We start from the raw sequence: 16,406 nt of genomic DNA, 5'->3' as shown, positions 1-16,406 counted from the left end.
AAAAATCAGAGTAAAAAGGTGTAGTGATTCTTTTGCTCTACCACTCACCCCAAGATAACTTCAACAGATTTTTCAGGATGACCTCTGAATTAAAATGGGATATATTCAAATTTCTCAACTAACTCTAAGTGCCGATGGCGTATTTTGTTTCCTCCTTTTTCCAGTTTATATGGTAGCCTTCTAACTGAAGCAAGGGTGACAAGACATGGCAGCTACTTTAAGCCTTGAAGTATTTTAAACCAATTACGTTATCTTTCTAAATGAGAGGTGATAGCTGCATCTCAGGTTATGGATTTGATGCCAGAATTAACTAATATTATTCTCTAATATGGTTATACAATTTGATTAGATACTCATGAATTATATTTAAGCCATGGGACCTGGGAGTGTTAGATCTGAATGTGTACCATAACCTCATCTTGGTACAGATTAGGGTGGCCTTCACCTGTGCCTGCTTTTCCTCTCTTTTCAGGCTATCTCAGAAGCTTCACCTCAGAGATGAACAATCAGTTTCCAGCAGAACCCAGAAATTCTATAAGCTTAGGGCAGCAAGCGTTTAATGTTTTCAGTTTAGCTCTAATGATGGCCTTGCTATTTTTTCTTTTCTTAGTTATATTGACATGAGGGAGTTTAAGGCAGCAAACAAATTTCTAACCATATGGTTACTTCTTCTTTGCACAGTTTGAAAGCTTAGTTTGACAGATTGTTGTCTCAGTGTTCCTTGTTTAATAAAATATCAACACACATACAACATGGAAGAGGCAATATCCATCCCTGACAGATCTCCCGCTGCTCAGGGAGCAGACTGCAAGATCCCCTCTCAGTAGCCATTTGCTTTAGGACTGCATCTGGACTTTGTGCCTAGGTATCTTAATGTGATGACAATATTCTCATAAAGGTCAAATTGAAGACATATTTTCACCTGATGTTTCTTCAAATCTGAATAGCAGAGAGTGTCCTTGGTAACACAGTACACTACCAACACTTTAATTTCCCTTCAAATGACTGCACCAGCTTTCCATAATTGCTGAGTCAAAGTCTTGCAGTACGATTTCAAGATCGAGTCAAAAAGGTCCTTAAAACTCTGAGACAAACTGTTTTGAATCACTTCATTCCTTCAGCTAGGAAGGACTGCTTGTAGAGGTAACGCTCTTCTGTGCAGCAGGCAGGGCCTTCTGGGTCTGGTCAAGGTGTGGAACGGTCTCCCCCAGGAGCCAAGAACCACCGAAAACTGCAGCACTGTCTGCTCTGAGCCTGAGGTGCACTTCAGGGTTGCTATCTCTAACACAGCACTTAAGAAAGGATATCCACACTTACTAAAAAAAGGAACAAAAAGCTCTGCAGCAGTGTACATAAATACCCTTTTTTCTCTCATTTCCCACACTTTCAGGGTTGAAGTAGATAAAAGAAAGAATGAACCTGGCGTGACAAATGTTAATCACACCGCTTAATGCACAGTTTGAAGACAGTATGAGAGCCTGTAGGGAACACAACATTCAATGCTGGCCAAACCAGAATAATTCATACTCGAAGGAATAACTTGAACTACTTAAAGCTAGGTTCTGCATTAACTGTCAGTACTCAGGAGAAAGATATTATGTTCTTGCAGACAGCTCAGTGAAAATCTCTGCTCAGTCTCTAACAGTGGTCGAAACAACCAGTGAAGCAGTAGAATATATAGAAGATGATAGTTATAATAATTCTGAAGCCATTACTGTGACATTGATAGTCCAGCCTCTCACGCGGTTGCTAAGAGTGCAACTGATGCCACTTTTCACCGCAGCTGATGAGCGACAGGTGACAGAACCGGTGTGGTCTGGAGCTCAAAGCATGAGCTTAAACCCTGGGAAGAAGACTCAAGATTTCTCATGACAATCTGACCAGCAGATTATAAGTACATCATATCTCACTGCATTATCCACTTAGTAAAGTGGTTTGTAAAGGCAAGAGAGAAAGCATACACAGTCATTTAATGTGTTAAATAACTGATCTCATAACTCTTTGTTTGCTTTCCTGAGAACGAAGTTTTCAGTAAATTTTTTCCTTTAACAAAAATATAACTCAGTATCATTACAAAATGAACAGTGGTAACTGACATCTTTTACTGCTGGGAGTAGAGAGTTCATGGAAGTGCGAAAAAAAAATCCAAACTGCTGCAATGGTTCCATCATATCAAAGCATATTTTCCATTTTAATGGCTACAACATAACACAGGTTGCTGCAATAGTGTATTACTACTAGTGCATCTTGTCTATCGAGTCAGTCCAAATCCTGCTGTTCTCGTACTTTGAAATCTCCAAATGAAGTCCTATCCTGAATAAATATAAAGGAAGTTAGCCTACAAACACTTAAACTGCTGTTTTGTCAAGGCACAGTGCAGTTGTACAACCCAGAAACACAGCCAGGGAAAGACTGGTTTAAAGCATTCTTAACTAAAAGCTTTTGATAGGGAACAAATTTTCAAGAGAATTTGGTCATCACCAATCACCTCCTCAGTAAAAGTGAAACACAAAGAAAGCATAAAACGCCCAACACTTTGCATCAAGCAGCTTTTCACCCTGAAAATTAAGAAGGACCAAAGCTTCTACGAAGGTAGTAAGACTGTTGTTACGTCTCTAAGTGGAAGAAGTTGCTGTTTGTATGGAGCGGGGAGGAAATACTCAGGTACTGCAGAGATGGACAGAAGTTTAAAACTTTAATTAGACAATAAATTACTCTCTTTTCTTGACTTTGTTTCCATTTCCTTCATAATTTCCATTCATATGGACTGTATTTTTTTTTAATAGGGCACTGAAATTTCTCCAGGTGCACTAATTCAGCTAACAGTAGGAATATTAATCAGTTTAAAACCAGGGAGTGTACAAGTGTATCTCAGAATGATAGAATAATTCATGTTGGAAAGGACCACAGGAGGTCATCTAATCCCATCTGCTACTCAAAGCAAGATTAACAGTGAACTCAGACCAGGCTGTTCACGGCTTTGTCTAGCTGGGTTTTGAAAACCTCCAAGGACGGAAACTGCACAACCTCTTTGGGCAGCCTGCTGCAATGCTGAATTATCCTCACAGTGATTTTTTTTTTTTTCATTTTATCCTGTTAGAACAGTCCCTGTTTCAATTATGATAGCTGTCTCTTGTTCTCCCACCATGCACCTCAGCAAGGAGCCTATCTCCAGATTCTTGATGACCTCCTGGCAGGTAAGGGAAAGCTGCAGAAATGGTTCCCCTGAAGCTGTCTCGTCTCCAGGCTGAACAAGCCCAGCTCCCTCAGCCTCTCCTCACAGGACATGCACTCCATCCCCCAACCGTTTTGGTGGTCCTCTGCTGAACTTGCTGCAGTCGTGGATCTCTTTCTTGTGCTCCAGTACAAAACTGGATGCAATGTTTGGATGTGGTCTAACGAGCACTAAATAACCATTTCTATCAACTTATGGGCTGTTGAGACAGCCCTTTATCCAGCCTTCATTGCTGCCAGGGCATATTGTCCTCTCAGGTTTAGCTATAAACCAGGACCCCAGATATCCCACATCCAATTCCAAGCACTGATAAATGAACACAAGACACACTGAAATAAGTGAAGATGTGCCTGATATATGCCATATTAAAACATAATACCAAATCAAGATATAACTCCTTGGAAAATTAATCATCTACTGCTTTTCACCTACATCTATGGATTAATACGAGTGGAGCTGGGGAGACAAAGAGCACCTTAACCTGAGTAAGGAAAATTCATTATCTATCATTTTAAATTCAATATTGAGAAGCATGTACCTTAAATGGAAAATTTTATGGAATAAGCAAATCAAAAAACAGTAGAAAACCACTGAACTCCTTTAAATGATATTTAATTTGTCATGTTTTTACTTCATCATTCATTTCTAAAATGAGCGTTTTTACCAAGGTACTACATTATTATGTGAATGAACTGTTTTTTTTCCTTAGGTGGTTGAAATGTATAGCAAACAGATAAAGAAATTATCTGATAAAGAAATTAACAGATATTAAAAAAGGAACTTCAGATTTTTATTTTTATGATGTTCAATAAAGTTTTTGAATGAGATACAGCACTTGAGCACTTCAGCTTTTCGGATGCAATCAGGCAGTGCACTGATTTATGCAGATTTAACTCTGTAAGTAAATGCAGCCAAGTGACTTAGGCTGAGCTAGGGTTCTAGCTTCCGAGTTCTTCTTGCTTATTGCCCACCTGGTCATACAACTCTCCCATTCTCAGCCATAGCATCAACACGGGGTTGTGGGATGTGGGTTCAGTACTAAAGACCGAACAATATTACAGGCTCAGGTGTTTGCCTTTCTGGCAAATGCTCTAATCCCTGGAGCAGGACATAGAAGGCGCATAGTGCAGCACCATCAGGTGTTGTTAAACAGCCACATTTAAACTCTGCCATTGCATCGACACCACGACACATTATGTGGACTATGCTGGTTCCATGAACTAGACTCTACCCAGCATTTTCAAATAAGGCAGATGATGCCCAGAGAATCAGATGACTGTTGCTGCTTGGAGTAGAACACTCTGCTCAGTCACTAGCTTTAAGTGTAACTACATGCAGTCCTCATTCACATTTACAGTAAGGCCAGACCTCTGCATATGCTTCAGAAGAACTGGAAGGATTACTCAGGAACAGTTGTATACAGTAATGGTTAGTAAACAGCTGTCACGACATCTACTGGGTCTGAAGGGACAGGCAACATTATTGAGGCAGAGGTAGCCAGCAAAATACCTATTTACTATGTTATCTAAGAGTGCTGAGGAGAGAAAAGTTTACAGAGGAGACAGAGAATAATGTGAAGGATAGCTCTTATTAATTCTCTTAGTCACTGTAGGCCTGACTCACCACTGAGTCATTTCAGCAGTGTGCCAGGGCAAACGAACTGTTTTCAATGCGATTTACACCAGCATAAAAGTAGTGCAATGTTGTGAATCAATCCTCTCCTTGACTTTTTATTGGATTCATTTGAAATCCCACCAGATGCCAAGAAAGAGTCATTTGAAACATTCAACACATGCATGTGCAGCATTACTTACAGCTTTAGCTGTCTCACATGTACAGTTATTTCGTATTGTCTTCGTTCTGTCTCATCCCCCTTTACTTTGCAGAGCCTTGAGACTTCCCACCCACATCTGAGTCATTTTTACTGCCTCCCACACACTCTTTATTCTTCCAGGTATAAAGTGCAGAATCAAATGTACCAGCACGGACATTTATCTTAGAATGATAGTAACTTACTATATACTGGATTCTCAAAAAGAGAATTTTCTAATGCTTGGGAGAGAAATACAAAAGTAAGACAAGAATTCTAAAGGGAATAATTAAGAAAAAGAAATATTTGAAAAAATTGGGACTGTTATAACGCCAATCTCATTCTGTAACATATGCAAACAAGTTCTGACTCACAGGAGCAAATTCAGCCCTGCTGCACACAGGCACAAGCTGAGAAAGACCAATAGTACTTTTTCTGCTGAATCTAGTATATGGTCCTGTAAACCAAAATGGTCTGACATGCCTAAAGTCACTAATTTTGCACTCAGTTGTCTTTGTTACGTAATGAGTTAGCTGCTCCTTTCGTCTTCTACTCAGGTTTGCATTTTTTTTCTTGCCACCCACTGAGACTTAAGAGGCTTCTGTTTTCCATTTGCTAAACAATCTCCTTCATTTCTTTTCAACCTTTCTCTCCCACTCCTTAAAACCCACTTATAGGCCAACACAAGCTGCAGCTGGCTCTCACTTTTGCCATCCCTTGATCAGGGAGAGGGAGTGAAGAAGGAGAAAGATGGCTTGGCTTCAATTTTGCAGCTGTGGTTTTAGCCCACCCGCTTTAGACAGGAAGAATGAAATGGCAACCAACATTGTACAGTCCTGGAGAGATATTATTATCATACATATTATCAAATGGAAGTCAACACAGTCAGAAGTACAGCTAATCTGATGCGTCATTCAGGGCACTTTGCTTTTTCACTGCTCTTTTCATGTTGGTCGTAGTTTCCAGGCTGCAAACATCTGGGGGCAGAAGCTGTCTCTCATTATGTGTCTGAATAAAGGCTGGTATTTTGGAACTCCAAATTTTAGGTCCCAGACTAGGATCTGAAATGCTGCTACCAGGTGCTAGTTTCAGATTCCTCAACACATTTTAGGCTCAAAGTACAACTCAAAGGCTCTTACTTTGGGGTGAAAAAGAAATTTAAAGAAGCATAAGAAATGCTGAAGATTGGCAGAGGAAACATCTTCAAGATACAAGAAATGAGTCACACAGCCTGCTTTCCTGCAAATAACAGACACACACAACAATTTTCATGCAGGTTGGAATATATTGGAGATACTTTATCAGCAAAGCCAATTATGGTAAATGCGCTTAAGAGTGCTAGACAAAGCTAAATCCTATGCCACCGGAGAGAGCTAGAAAGGAGGCTGCTATGTTTTTGGCTAGATCGTGGTTGTGTTACAGGGCACTGCAGAGAACCAGCCTGGCTGCCTTCAGTGTGCTTGAGGCACAAATCAGAAGACCACCAAAAAAAAAAAAAAAAAACGCAAAGCTTAATGATGAGGAACCGAAAACCCAAAAGTGCAGAATTTCACATTGTCAATAGATTCAAATGCTGGCAAATAATAGTACACCATATGAGAAGTGAATGCATCGTCACAGCAACATGTTGCTTAGAAAGGCTCTCTGATGGGCACGCTGTATGCAGTTTGTATTTGAAGTTCAAATAGTACAAGGCGACTACTGAAATCACTGTTTTGATGCTAAACTATCTTAGTTGATTAATAATGTTACACTTTTGCATAATGAGAAGCAGTAGACATCAGTCTCCTGTCTTCTAGGCTCAAGAGTCTAACTATGTTCCAAGTCCCTCTAACACACACAAACCCACACAGACCCAAGTGCACAGCAATGTTATCAGAGACCTCTTCCATACATACAAGAGAAACCTTGACAGGAAAGAAAGCAGGAACTGGAAAGAAAAAGAATGCCCTAAAATGCTCATTCCTACTTCAATACCAACCAGTTTATTTCAAGTTTTAAACTTTTTTTTTCTGTTTTATTCAGAAATACGTTACAGAATCTCTTACTTTAGTAAAAAATGTACAGGTTAAGCTATCAACAAATTTGCTATTCAGAGCTCTTACTACATAATCCCCAAAACAGACTTACAAGAGTTCTTTTTAGTACATATTAGTTTTTCCTGACATGTCAACAGTTGTGAGTTTTTAACAGTTTAGATAATAAATACAGATAGGTAGAGCTCTGTATCTTTTTTTGGGGAGAAGAGGCTGTTGAAGGAGGGAAAGATGAGGGTGGGAGAAAGATAAGGCGAACAAATCCAAGATGTTAGAACTAGATTAACAGAAAAGTAAAGGCTGAAAGCTAAGGTCAAATGCATTTTCACTGCTATTTTTGTGCTTATTGATAATACCTTTAATTATGCCTGTATTCAAGCAAAAAGATACCATGATCTGTGTTTGTAATACTCAGTCTAATTCAACTGATTGCCACTTAACACTTACCCAGCCAAATTCAGACACGATGCAATGACGATTAACCTGCTTTTGCAAACAAGCAGCCCCAGATGAATGCAAGTGGCATCAAAACAGAAACTGTTCTCAAATTGCAAAATGTGTTACATCTCAGTAAACATTATTCATTGAAAATGCTAGTTAGTATTTCCTACCTTAGCTGGTTTCCTTTTGCAAGAGCTAAAGTTGATTTATGTAGATGTATCTTTCCCAACAATTTTCCTTTTCTTCTCTCGCGATGGGAGAAAACTGGCGTAGAAAGCAGTTTCTAACTGAGGATTAGTAGTGAGACTTAGATCCTTTTGCTGCTTTGACAGCCTTTTCAAGGTTGTCCATGCTATAGGAAACACTTTGTTCATGTAGAAGGAGCCCCTTTTATTGCCTGCTTCAATATTAATGCCTATATTATAAGCTGTTGAAGTACCTTTCACACATCACTGTGTTTTGTTGTTAGTGAAACAGCAGGATAACAGACATTTCAGAATGAACCATTATTCCACACTGCAGGCAGAAATTTGCACACCCTGCTGCAAGGAATTAGTCTCGTCTCTGTGCTACACTGAGACTTATGTAGGGGAAAAGCTATTGATTTACAAAGTAGATGTGGCTGCAAACAAGAACAGATCAACCTTAGGGCAAGCAAAAAAACAAACTACAAAACAAAGACTCATTTTTAATTAATAATTCACTGAGGTATAATTGGTATTTAATTGACATATCTAGTCTCTAGTCTTTAATTGACATTTCTAGTATCATCCCTGTCTAGTGCCTACTGCATTTGGTCCCTCATTTTAAAGCAACATACAGTTATGTTTAATAGATTTAAATAAATATTGATTATGCTTTCCTAGACATTTACACATAAATGTAAAACAGAAAAATGTTAACCCTTTCTTCCCCTGCATATATTGAGCACCAGGCTGCCTTGCAGGATGCCAGATACAGCAGCTGGACTCCATCTGCAGGTTTAAGCAAATGACAGGGCCATTTCCATCAGCTCCTGCAGGGCATATTTAAGTCTTAACCACGGAGAAGTCTAGTCTGGAGCGGAAAATATGCCATGGTGCTTAAAGAAGCAATCGGGTTACATACAAATCAGCCCCAAGAGACCTTTTGTAAAGCATATCCTCCAGCGTTGTACACTGCAAACTTTTATTCACATGAGATTCAAAACACCAACAAGCAGTGAAGGAAAATGGGCTTGTTTATCAGCGACTGTTATATTGAGCCACGGAGGGCAGGGACCAGGCAGCTCCACCTAGCAAGGGCTGTGTTTCAGTTCCCCGCCTAAGCAGTAGTACCTGGCCACCTCACAATCTGTAATGCATTTGCCCTTGAACCATTCCCACGAGGTAATCCTTGGGTATGAAGCGTTCCTCTAACAAACTCAGAAATCTTTAGCTGAAACAACAGATGAAGAGAAACACCCCCAAGCCACATCCTACTATGAGCTGTGACTGTAACACAGCCTCAGAAAAGACACACTCAACAAGAGATGTGCCAGGTAAGGTGCTTCCTTTAGAAGGACGGCTACTATCTTTGCACAAGGTAGTGGTGAGACATCACCTGGAGGAAAAGGCTGTCCATGCTGAGAGAAGTTGATCCCAGATGGGAACAGGCGCTGGGCAGGCCTACCAGCGTAGTCAGAAGAGCCTGGAGCTTATTTTATGAGCAGAGAACGGGAGAATTTGGTTTGCTCAGTTTAGACGAATAGAAGTTCAGAGGAACTAAGACTGTTCCCTATAAATTTTTTATAGAGTTCATCAAAAGAAAGGGAGAAGATCTAAAAAGCTGAAAATCAATCTGCATCAGAAGAGTTAGTAACTACACGCTGATCCCATACAAATACACCCTGGCTTTGATTTTGAGAAAAAGCTTCTACAAGTGGTTTTGACTTTTGGATCTTTTCTCAAACAGTAATTTACTAAACAAACAAAACAAATTTCTTTCTTAAGGTGGGTCACTTTCTGAAAGAGAGAGTCCAGGCCTGTCTACAATATCAAAGAGCCAGCCTACTTCTAGATTTCTATTACATATTCAAGTCTGACAATAAAACTGGAGCAAGCAATACACAAAAACAAAGCTTTGCATGGCTGTTCTCTGGGTTTTACAACTGAGTATTTCCACCAAAGATGAGGAAATAGCCAAGATTTGTATCTTGTCTGTCTTGATGGACCCTGATAAGAAGGACTGTTGTGAATCTCTGTCGTCTGAGACCTGACTGGCCACGGTGTTGCTTCTTCCTTCTGGCCTATTACTGCACACAGCAGCCCTGTATTTAGCGGCTGCTGTGATCCAAGTGATCCAAGCAGACACTGCTTTGACCCACAGACTTTTTAGATCACTCCTTTCAGGTTATCCCTAAAATGGCAAACCCACTAATACTTCCCCGTTCCTTGGAAGTATACCCTGCCCATCCGCACCATTGCTGTGGACCAAGAGGAGACTCAGCCTTCTAGTCCTTCGCAAAGCCCACGGTGTGGGGAGGACTGGCAGGTAGAGAATCTGCATATACCTCCTCTTGGAAAAACAAAACTAAAAGATTGATTAAAAATTTTGAAATAAATGGGAATTGTCTTCTGTGAGGTTTGTACAAGGCTCTGAATCATCATGTGGAATATAGTATATTTTTTTAGAAAGGCAGTTACATTTATTTTGCCTACCTTTATGACACGCTTATTAGCACAAGTTGAGATTTTAATTAATAAATAGATGTTTGTGATATAGAAAAAGAGAAAAATATATTTTTAGTGACAGATGCGGAGAAATAGACTACAGCATGACAAAAGGGAAATGGCTTGGTATACTAAGATATGTTTATTTTCTGCATCGTTTCACGTTAGTGATTTCTGAATTCGGAACGGAGTTACACCATAAGCAATAAACTTTTTTCTCCCCCTTCAAACAGTTCTTCAGTTGCACTGCTCTTTGTTTAAGTCAAACTATAAAGTATATCCCTGCTCAGCCCCTTTTGTAGATTTTTCAGTACAAGTTCCCAGGGAAGAGTGAACTGAGGAGGAAAAAAAGAATAAGAAAAGGGATAAACAGAACTGTCCTGTGTTTAAGTCCATTTACTTCATGAAATGGATCTGATCCTCAGCGAATGGGCTGAAGGAAGAATTTAAGTAACCAAATCATCATTTTATTTGGCTGGCAATCTACAAAAAACAGCTGTATTTTTACAAGATATCAGTAATTGACACTACTTGACTCTCCCTTCCTCCTCTGCTGAATAAACACTGAAAATGAACAAGTGTTGGAAAAGGAGGCAATGTTAAAAATCTGGGCACAGAATAATTGTGGAAGCAGCTGTCCTCCTGACATTATCACAGAAATCAGAGATGGAAAAAATCCTATTAGGTCATATAGCCCCTCCTTTTGTCATTGCAGGATTGTTCCCTAACGTAGATTTTCCAGTGCCTTGTCCAATCTAGTTTTAATATGATCTAAGTGATGGCTTGTAGCAGCTCCCTTGGGAGACTAGTCCACATCACCATCAAGTTTTTTCCCCTCTTAAACAGTAATTGCTGTATCTGCCCTATTCTTTCTGTGAATCTCCAGATTATTCCACGAAAATCCTCTAAAATGTATAGCAACGAGGGCTACTTTTTCTTTTTTCTGTCCTTCTGACCAGACGATACGTAAACAGACCAGCAACCTGACTGGTGACAAGTAAATACTGAGGTAGATATTAGAGAGACCAAAGAGATCATCCCTAATTCCAAGGCTTCAGAATAAGTCTGTCTGCTGCAAATGAACAACAAATGACTTAACAATGTTAGTTGTGGAAACAGGCTCTGTGTTCTTTCAAATCTGTTTGCTTAAGTCATGAATTTTAGTCTAGCCTCCTAACGAACTGAGGCGCACATGCTATTTGCTCATCTGACTGCTCTCCACTAGTAACTATGAAGCTCAGTAGCCATTTCAAGAGTTACCTTACAGGATACAGGACATTAATCCATATTTATACTTCATTAGTTTTATTGCACACACCAACCACTTCTATAGTATTTTATGGAAAGAAAGTTACAGACCATAAAGTTCCTCGATTGTTACAACAAAACTCCAACCACTGAAGATCAATGTGCATGCTCACTGCCTGCTTCATACTAACTTCATCCTATCTTGCTTATTTGCTAGAGACATTTTCTGACACTGCTGTGCTTTTACAAACTGCAAGAATCCTCTTTCTCCTACTTATCTGCTCTTCTTTTCATTTTCAGGATCTTATCCCTCTTGCATTGGTGTTTTTTTCCACTGTTTAACGTCACTGACTTCAATCATAGTTACTCCCAGCTTGCACCAGTATCAAAATGAGAAGACTGTCACGTTTTCATGAGGGCATCATTGGGAGAGAGGCAGAAGTGGGGACACAAGTGCACCCTAACCAAAATCATCACCTGGAATTACAAACAGGCAGAGGATATTCTCCTGCTTGTCTGGAAATGACATACATAACCGGTTATGGAGAAACTCCCACTGAATCTTTAAAGAATGATCTTTCCTCAAGTCTATTGTGGCCCATCTACATTAAAAACAAGGAATTCTGTCATGCTGCTCAATATGCTCTCTCCAAGCAACTAGAGGGAATAGATACAGATACACGTACCCCCAGATCCCACAAATCAAACTGAACACTGTCACTACGCACAACTTCTGTTTAACCTTTTTTCTTTTCTTCAGCCACAGAGCCAAACAAGGGCCTAGTTCTTAACGACTTCTTACCACATGCCATTTTTTAACCAACTGTTTAACCAAAAACTAGGAGTAAATTCTACCAAATAAAAAGATCTTTTCTGTACAGATTTTGCAAGACAATGAAGAACCAGGACAGAAAAACATGTATGCAGTACGAAGACAAGAGTGATCGGTGAAACTGGAAATTTTGTTCTTCTCCAATCTGCATATTCATCACTCCCTGTGACCTGCTATGAGTAAGCACACTCCAAATTTGACCTCGTCATTCTTTTCTTTGCATCCACCTGTCTTCTTCTTCATCACATCAAATGTGAGGCAACTGGCCTTGCTTCTAAAGCCACCCCCACATACTACTTTTTACTCAATGTCAAAAGGCTGATGTCTCCTCTGAAAATATACAGCAGCTTCCACTGGTCACCTCTTACGTTTTTGAAGACTCTGTATTTTGTCCTCATTTGTGTCTCTCGCTTGAGAGAGCCGCCTGTAAATAGCTAAAAAGGTGTCCTTATACTCTTTCAAATCCCTTCTTAGAAGTCTGCTTTCCTAAGATGTCTATAAAAATATTTGACGATGAAAAGCTCCCCATGCACTAATATTATGCTGCTCTGTGCCAGTGAGTATGGACTCACTGATTCCTTACGTTTGCTTCTCAATCTTTTATACAGCCCACCTCTGGAATAGTTAAAAGTCGGTGTATGACTAACAGCAGTTTGTTCTCTGGCAGAAAAATCAGCCTTCCTATGAGATGCCCCAAGCTGTCTGAACTCATGAACAGAAAAGATTGAACCAAGCTATCATCTTAACCCCCAAACCGGTAAGACCTAACAAAATAGTCTCCTTACCTCAAGCACTCTTCCTGTGATATACTTTTCACAATTGTCACATCTGATGCCAAACTTTGCATGATAGTCCGTTTCACAGTATGGAATGCCATCCCTAGGGAAAAATGACAGGCAACACGGAGATTAGGTTGTCTGGCTGATTATATGGCTGAAGCTTGTTAATGTTTCAACAGACAGTGCTTATGGACTTACCCCCTCCAAAATCCAGTATCTATTAATTTTTAAACAAACTGAACTGTTAACGAATAAGAAATACTTGTTTGCCCATATCTGACTCCCCCCTTCCAATTCCACCACAATCTCATGTTACTGCTTTGTCATCAAATTCAGTAATCTCTTCCCTCCCAGTCACAACACTAAACTGTATCTCAGACCCATGACCTGACACCATTTGCTTTGACAGTCTTACTCATCAACTTATTCCATGTTTCCCATTCCCTGGAAGAAATAACTATTTCTACATATTATTCTTTTCTTCTTTACCTGACATCTAACTGTACTTTCTGCTTGGTACAGTAATTTCTCAGTGGGCTATCCTGATTAATTTGATTAATATTTAAGTCTACTGAGGTTCCTGGCAGGGCATGGTTAAAGGTAGTAATGGCTTAAGTGTCTCGTTAACCTGCTCCATAGCATCCAGTAACGATTATGTGAATTCAACATAAACAGCAGAAACATGTTGCAGTATGTTCATGCATGAAGTATTTTACCACCACAAGTGATTTAAGACAGTGTATAATCTAAATATTCAAAGACTAAAAATGAGAATCTGAGCTTTTATTCTAAACAATTAGAACAAGAATGCTTGTGTTATTACTCTGAAATTAATCCATCTGTTAATTTGCTTCCTATTATGGGGCAAGTCAGATACACACCTCAGTGCTGTCATCTATTAAAGTATTTGCTACTTCAGAGACATACTAGGAGATTAACTTATGCATTTCTAAAAGGTTTATTCTAATTAGAAGAGGTAAAGAGAGATGTTTTAAGTAAAATCTATCAAAATTGTATATTTATCTCATTAGATCAATGAATGAAAAAAATTACTGTTGAAAAAATGGAGTTATTTCTTTCTGCAACTTAAAAATACAAATTAAACATAACTAAGTATGTTTAATGTATGAGTGCATAACATGCTGAAAGAGCCCACCATCAGACAGATTTATTAGCACATGCACAATTTGTGTGGACATTACCCTAGAGAAACATAAAAAATAATTTTATAGCATAAAAGTTGGATTGCTTAGAGACTAACCCATAAGTTATCACAATAATTAATTGAAATAATTGAAGCAGGGATGTTTCTTCTCTTGAGTTGTTTTGTTTGGCATTTAACTATTTTTCAAAGAGTTGAACTAACTAAATCTTTAAAATTTAGGGTGTTTTTTGTTGAATAACAAGCAACGCACTGTACTGAAAAACAACAGAATAGCATGGAATTTGAGATAATGCAAAACTTTATTTAATAACATCCTGCATTAAAGATTTTTTTAATCCAGTCCAGTGCAGGCTGTGAAATCAGATGTTATCCTTGTATTAATGTAAATCCAAAGACTTGTTGAATGTTGGTGGGATGACGGCTCTGAAACTCCATCATTACTAAATATAGGACATTGGTGACTGAGTTATTTTGTTGTTTAGGAAAATTTCATCACCAAACATACTTCTCTAAAGGCGAAGTGAATCCCTGTTGCCCTGGCCAGTGAAAGGTCTGTATCTCACTGGCCTGAGCTGAGTGCTGACACAGAGCTTGGTCCGTGTGTGCTTTATCCTGACTCCCACTGCTGTTGTTAAATTCAATCTGAATCTGACATCCTTCTAATGGAAAACATACAGAGAAAACACTTGAGATAACAATCTCTAATCTTTTATATAACCCCAAAGAGCAATAAATAAAAATTAAAGGATACGCAACACTGAACTAAACCCTTTGTTGCAAAAAACCTACTGAAAATGAGTGAAGATGCCCTGAGCTCCTCTGCTCAACTTACTTGCTGATGTACTCTGCATTCAGTAGCTTGCCGCATGTATTGCACTTAAAACAGCCCAAATGCCAGTGTTTGTCCAAAGCAACCAGTGATTGCCCGTTTTTTATTTCTGAACCACAGCCCCCACAATCTGCAAGAGAAAAATCCAGTATAAGCAAATCACATACTTCAAATGATCATGCAAAAACACGAATTACTGCAGTACAGGAGTCCCTTGGTGTCATAGTAACAGCTCATGCAGGCTCCAAAGCTCACTGCTGACTATTCACCGGTGGATGACAAGTGGTACAGGCCTAATGCTGCTGAAAGATGTAACTCATTCAAAGGAAAAGAAACAGCGACTTAGGTTTCCTACTGATTTAGGTTTTACTTTAACTCACTTACACTGCCTTTAAGAAATATGAAGTCTTGCTCATCAGATTTTCACATATCATACCCCAGCCCCAAAAAAGACCTAAAAGTCTTGAGATTAAGATGAATAATTGATTCTTCTTATTAGACTTTGATTCTAAGAGTTTAACTCACATTTCAAAATTATCTCAATTATAAGAATAAAAAAACAAGCTGAAATTCTGATGTGATCTTCTACAACCAGGCAAAATACACCAAAACTTGAAGTGCTTTACAAATTCCTGAGTAGTGGTGATACTGGGTGTGCAACATGTAAAAGGGATGGCTGACTATGTACTTATTATTTATATAAAATCACATACATAAAGCTCCAAATATTTCTAAGGAAAATTAAATGCAAAACAACACAGGCTAAACTATATTGATTAAGCAAGCTATACATGAGGTAGCTCTATACTCCCCAGAAAAAATAATTCAGAGTAAGATTTTTTCCCCCTTTTTTATTTTTTCAAACAATAAATGCTTTTGATTATGCAAGAAAAAGCCAAAAGCCAAATTCACTCTCAGGTGCCATGCCAATAATCCACACCTAGTGTCCTCTCTAGGCAAGCTACAGCCCTGCTTAGAAATCTTTTCATTATTCAGTTTAGACAAGGGATTTGAACCTTGTTCTCTATATCCAAAATGAACCCCTAACCCCCTGATTCATCTCTCATTCACTTGTTGCTCTTTGTAGACTTCTCTCAAAACATAATTTTCTTACAAAATGTTAAATTTCAGCATATGTGGAAAAAACAGTGACAAATGACGGTGATTCTAGCATCAGTATTTCAGTAATCTTTCTAACCTTCTATATGACCCTATAAGAAACCATCTATTTTGGAAGAATTCTTCGTGTATACCAACAATTTGCTAGAAAAAAGGCAAAACCTGGAAGATTCTTAATGAGTCATTTAGAGATGCTGGAGAAGAAAACAACCATCTCTTCCA

The 16,406-nt window shown here is 38.9% G+C and overlaps 1 protein-coding gene across 7 annotated transcripts in view; it reads right to left on the bottom strand.

The window, feature by feature from the left end:
- ABLIM2 (actin binding LIM protein family member 2) overlaps nt 1-16,406 on the bottom strand; it is a 140,780-nt gene that overhangs the window by 58,144 nt on the left and 66,230 nt on the right. For all 7 annotated transcript variants that reach the window (XR_009958385.1, XM_062575291.1, XM_062575290.1 and 4 more), the window contains exons 5-6: nt 15,069-15,195; nt 13,078-13,171 (exon numbers count right to left, since the gene is read on the bottom strand). Coding sequence is in view for 6 of the 7 variants with exons in the window: in XM_062575291.1 (XP_062431275.1) it covers nt 13,078-13,171; nt 15,069-15,195 (221 nt within the window). In the remaining variant the exon portion in view is untranslated. The remainder of the gene's footprint in view (nt 1-13,077; nt 13,172-15,068; nt 15,196-16,406) is intronic.

The sequence above is a fragment of the Rhea pennata genome, chromosome 4 (genome assembly GCF_028389875.1).
Source record: "Rhea pennata isolate bPtePen1 chromosome 4, bPtePen1.pri, whole genome shotgun sequence".
NCBI classification, from domain to species: Eukaryota; Metazoa; Chordata; class Aves; order Rheiformes; family Rheidae; genus Rhea; species Rhea pennata.
The sequence above is the reverse complement of the archived record's forward strand: the minus strand, read 5'-3'. Positions and strand labels throughout refer to the sequence as shown.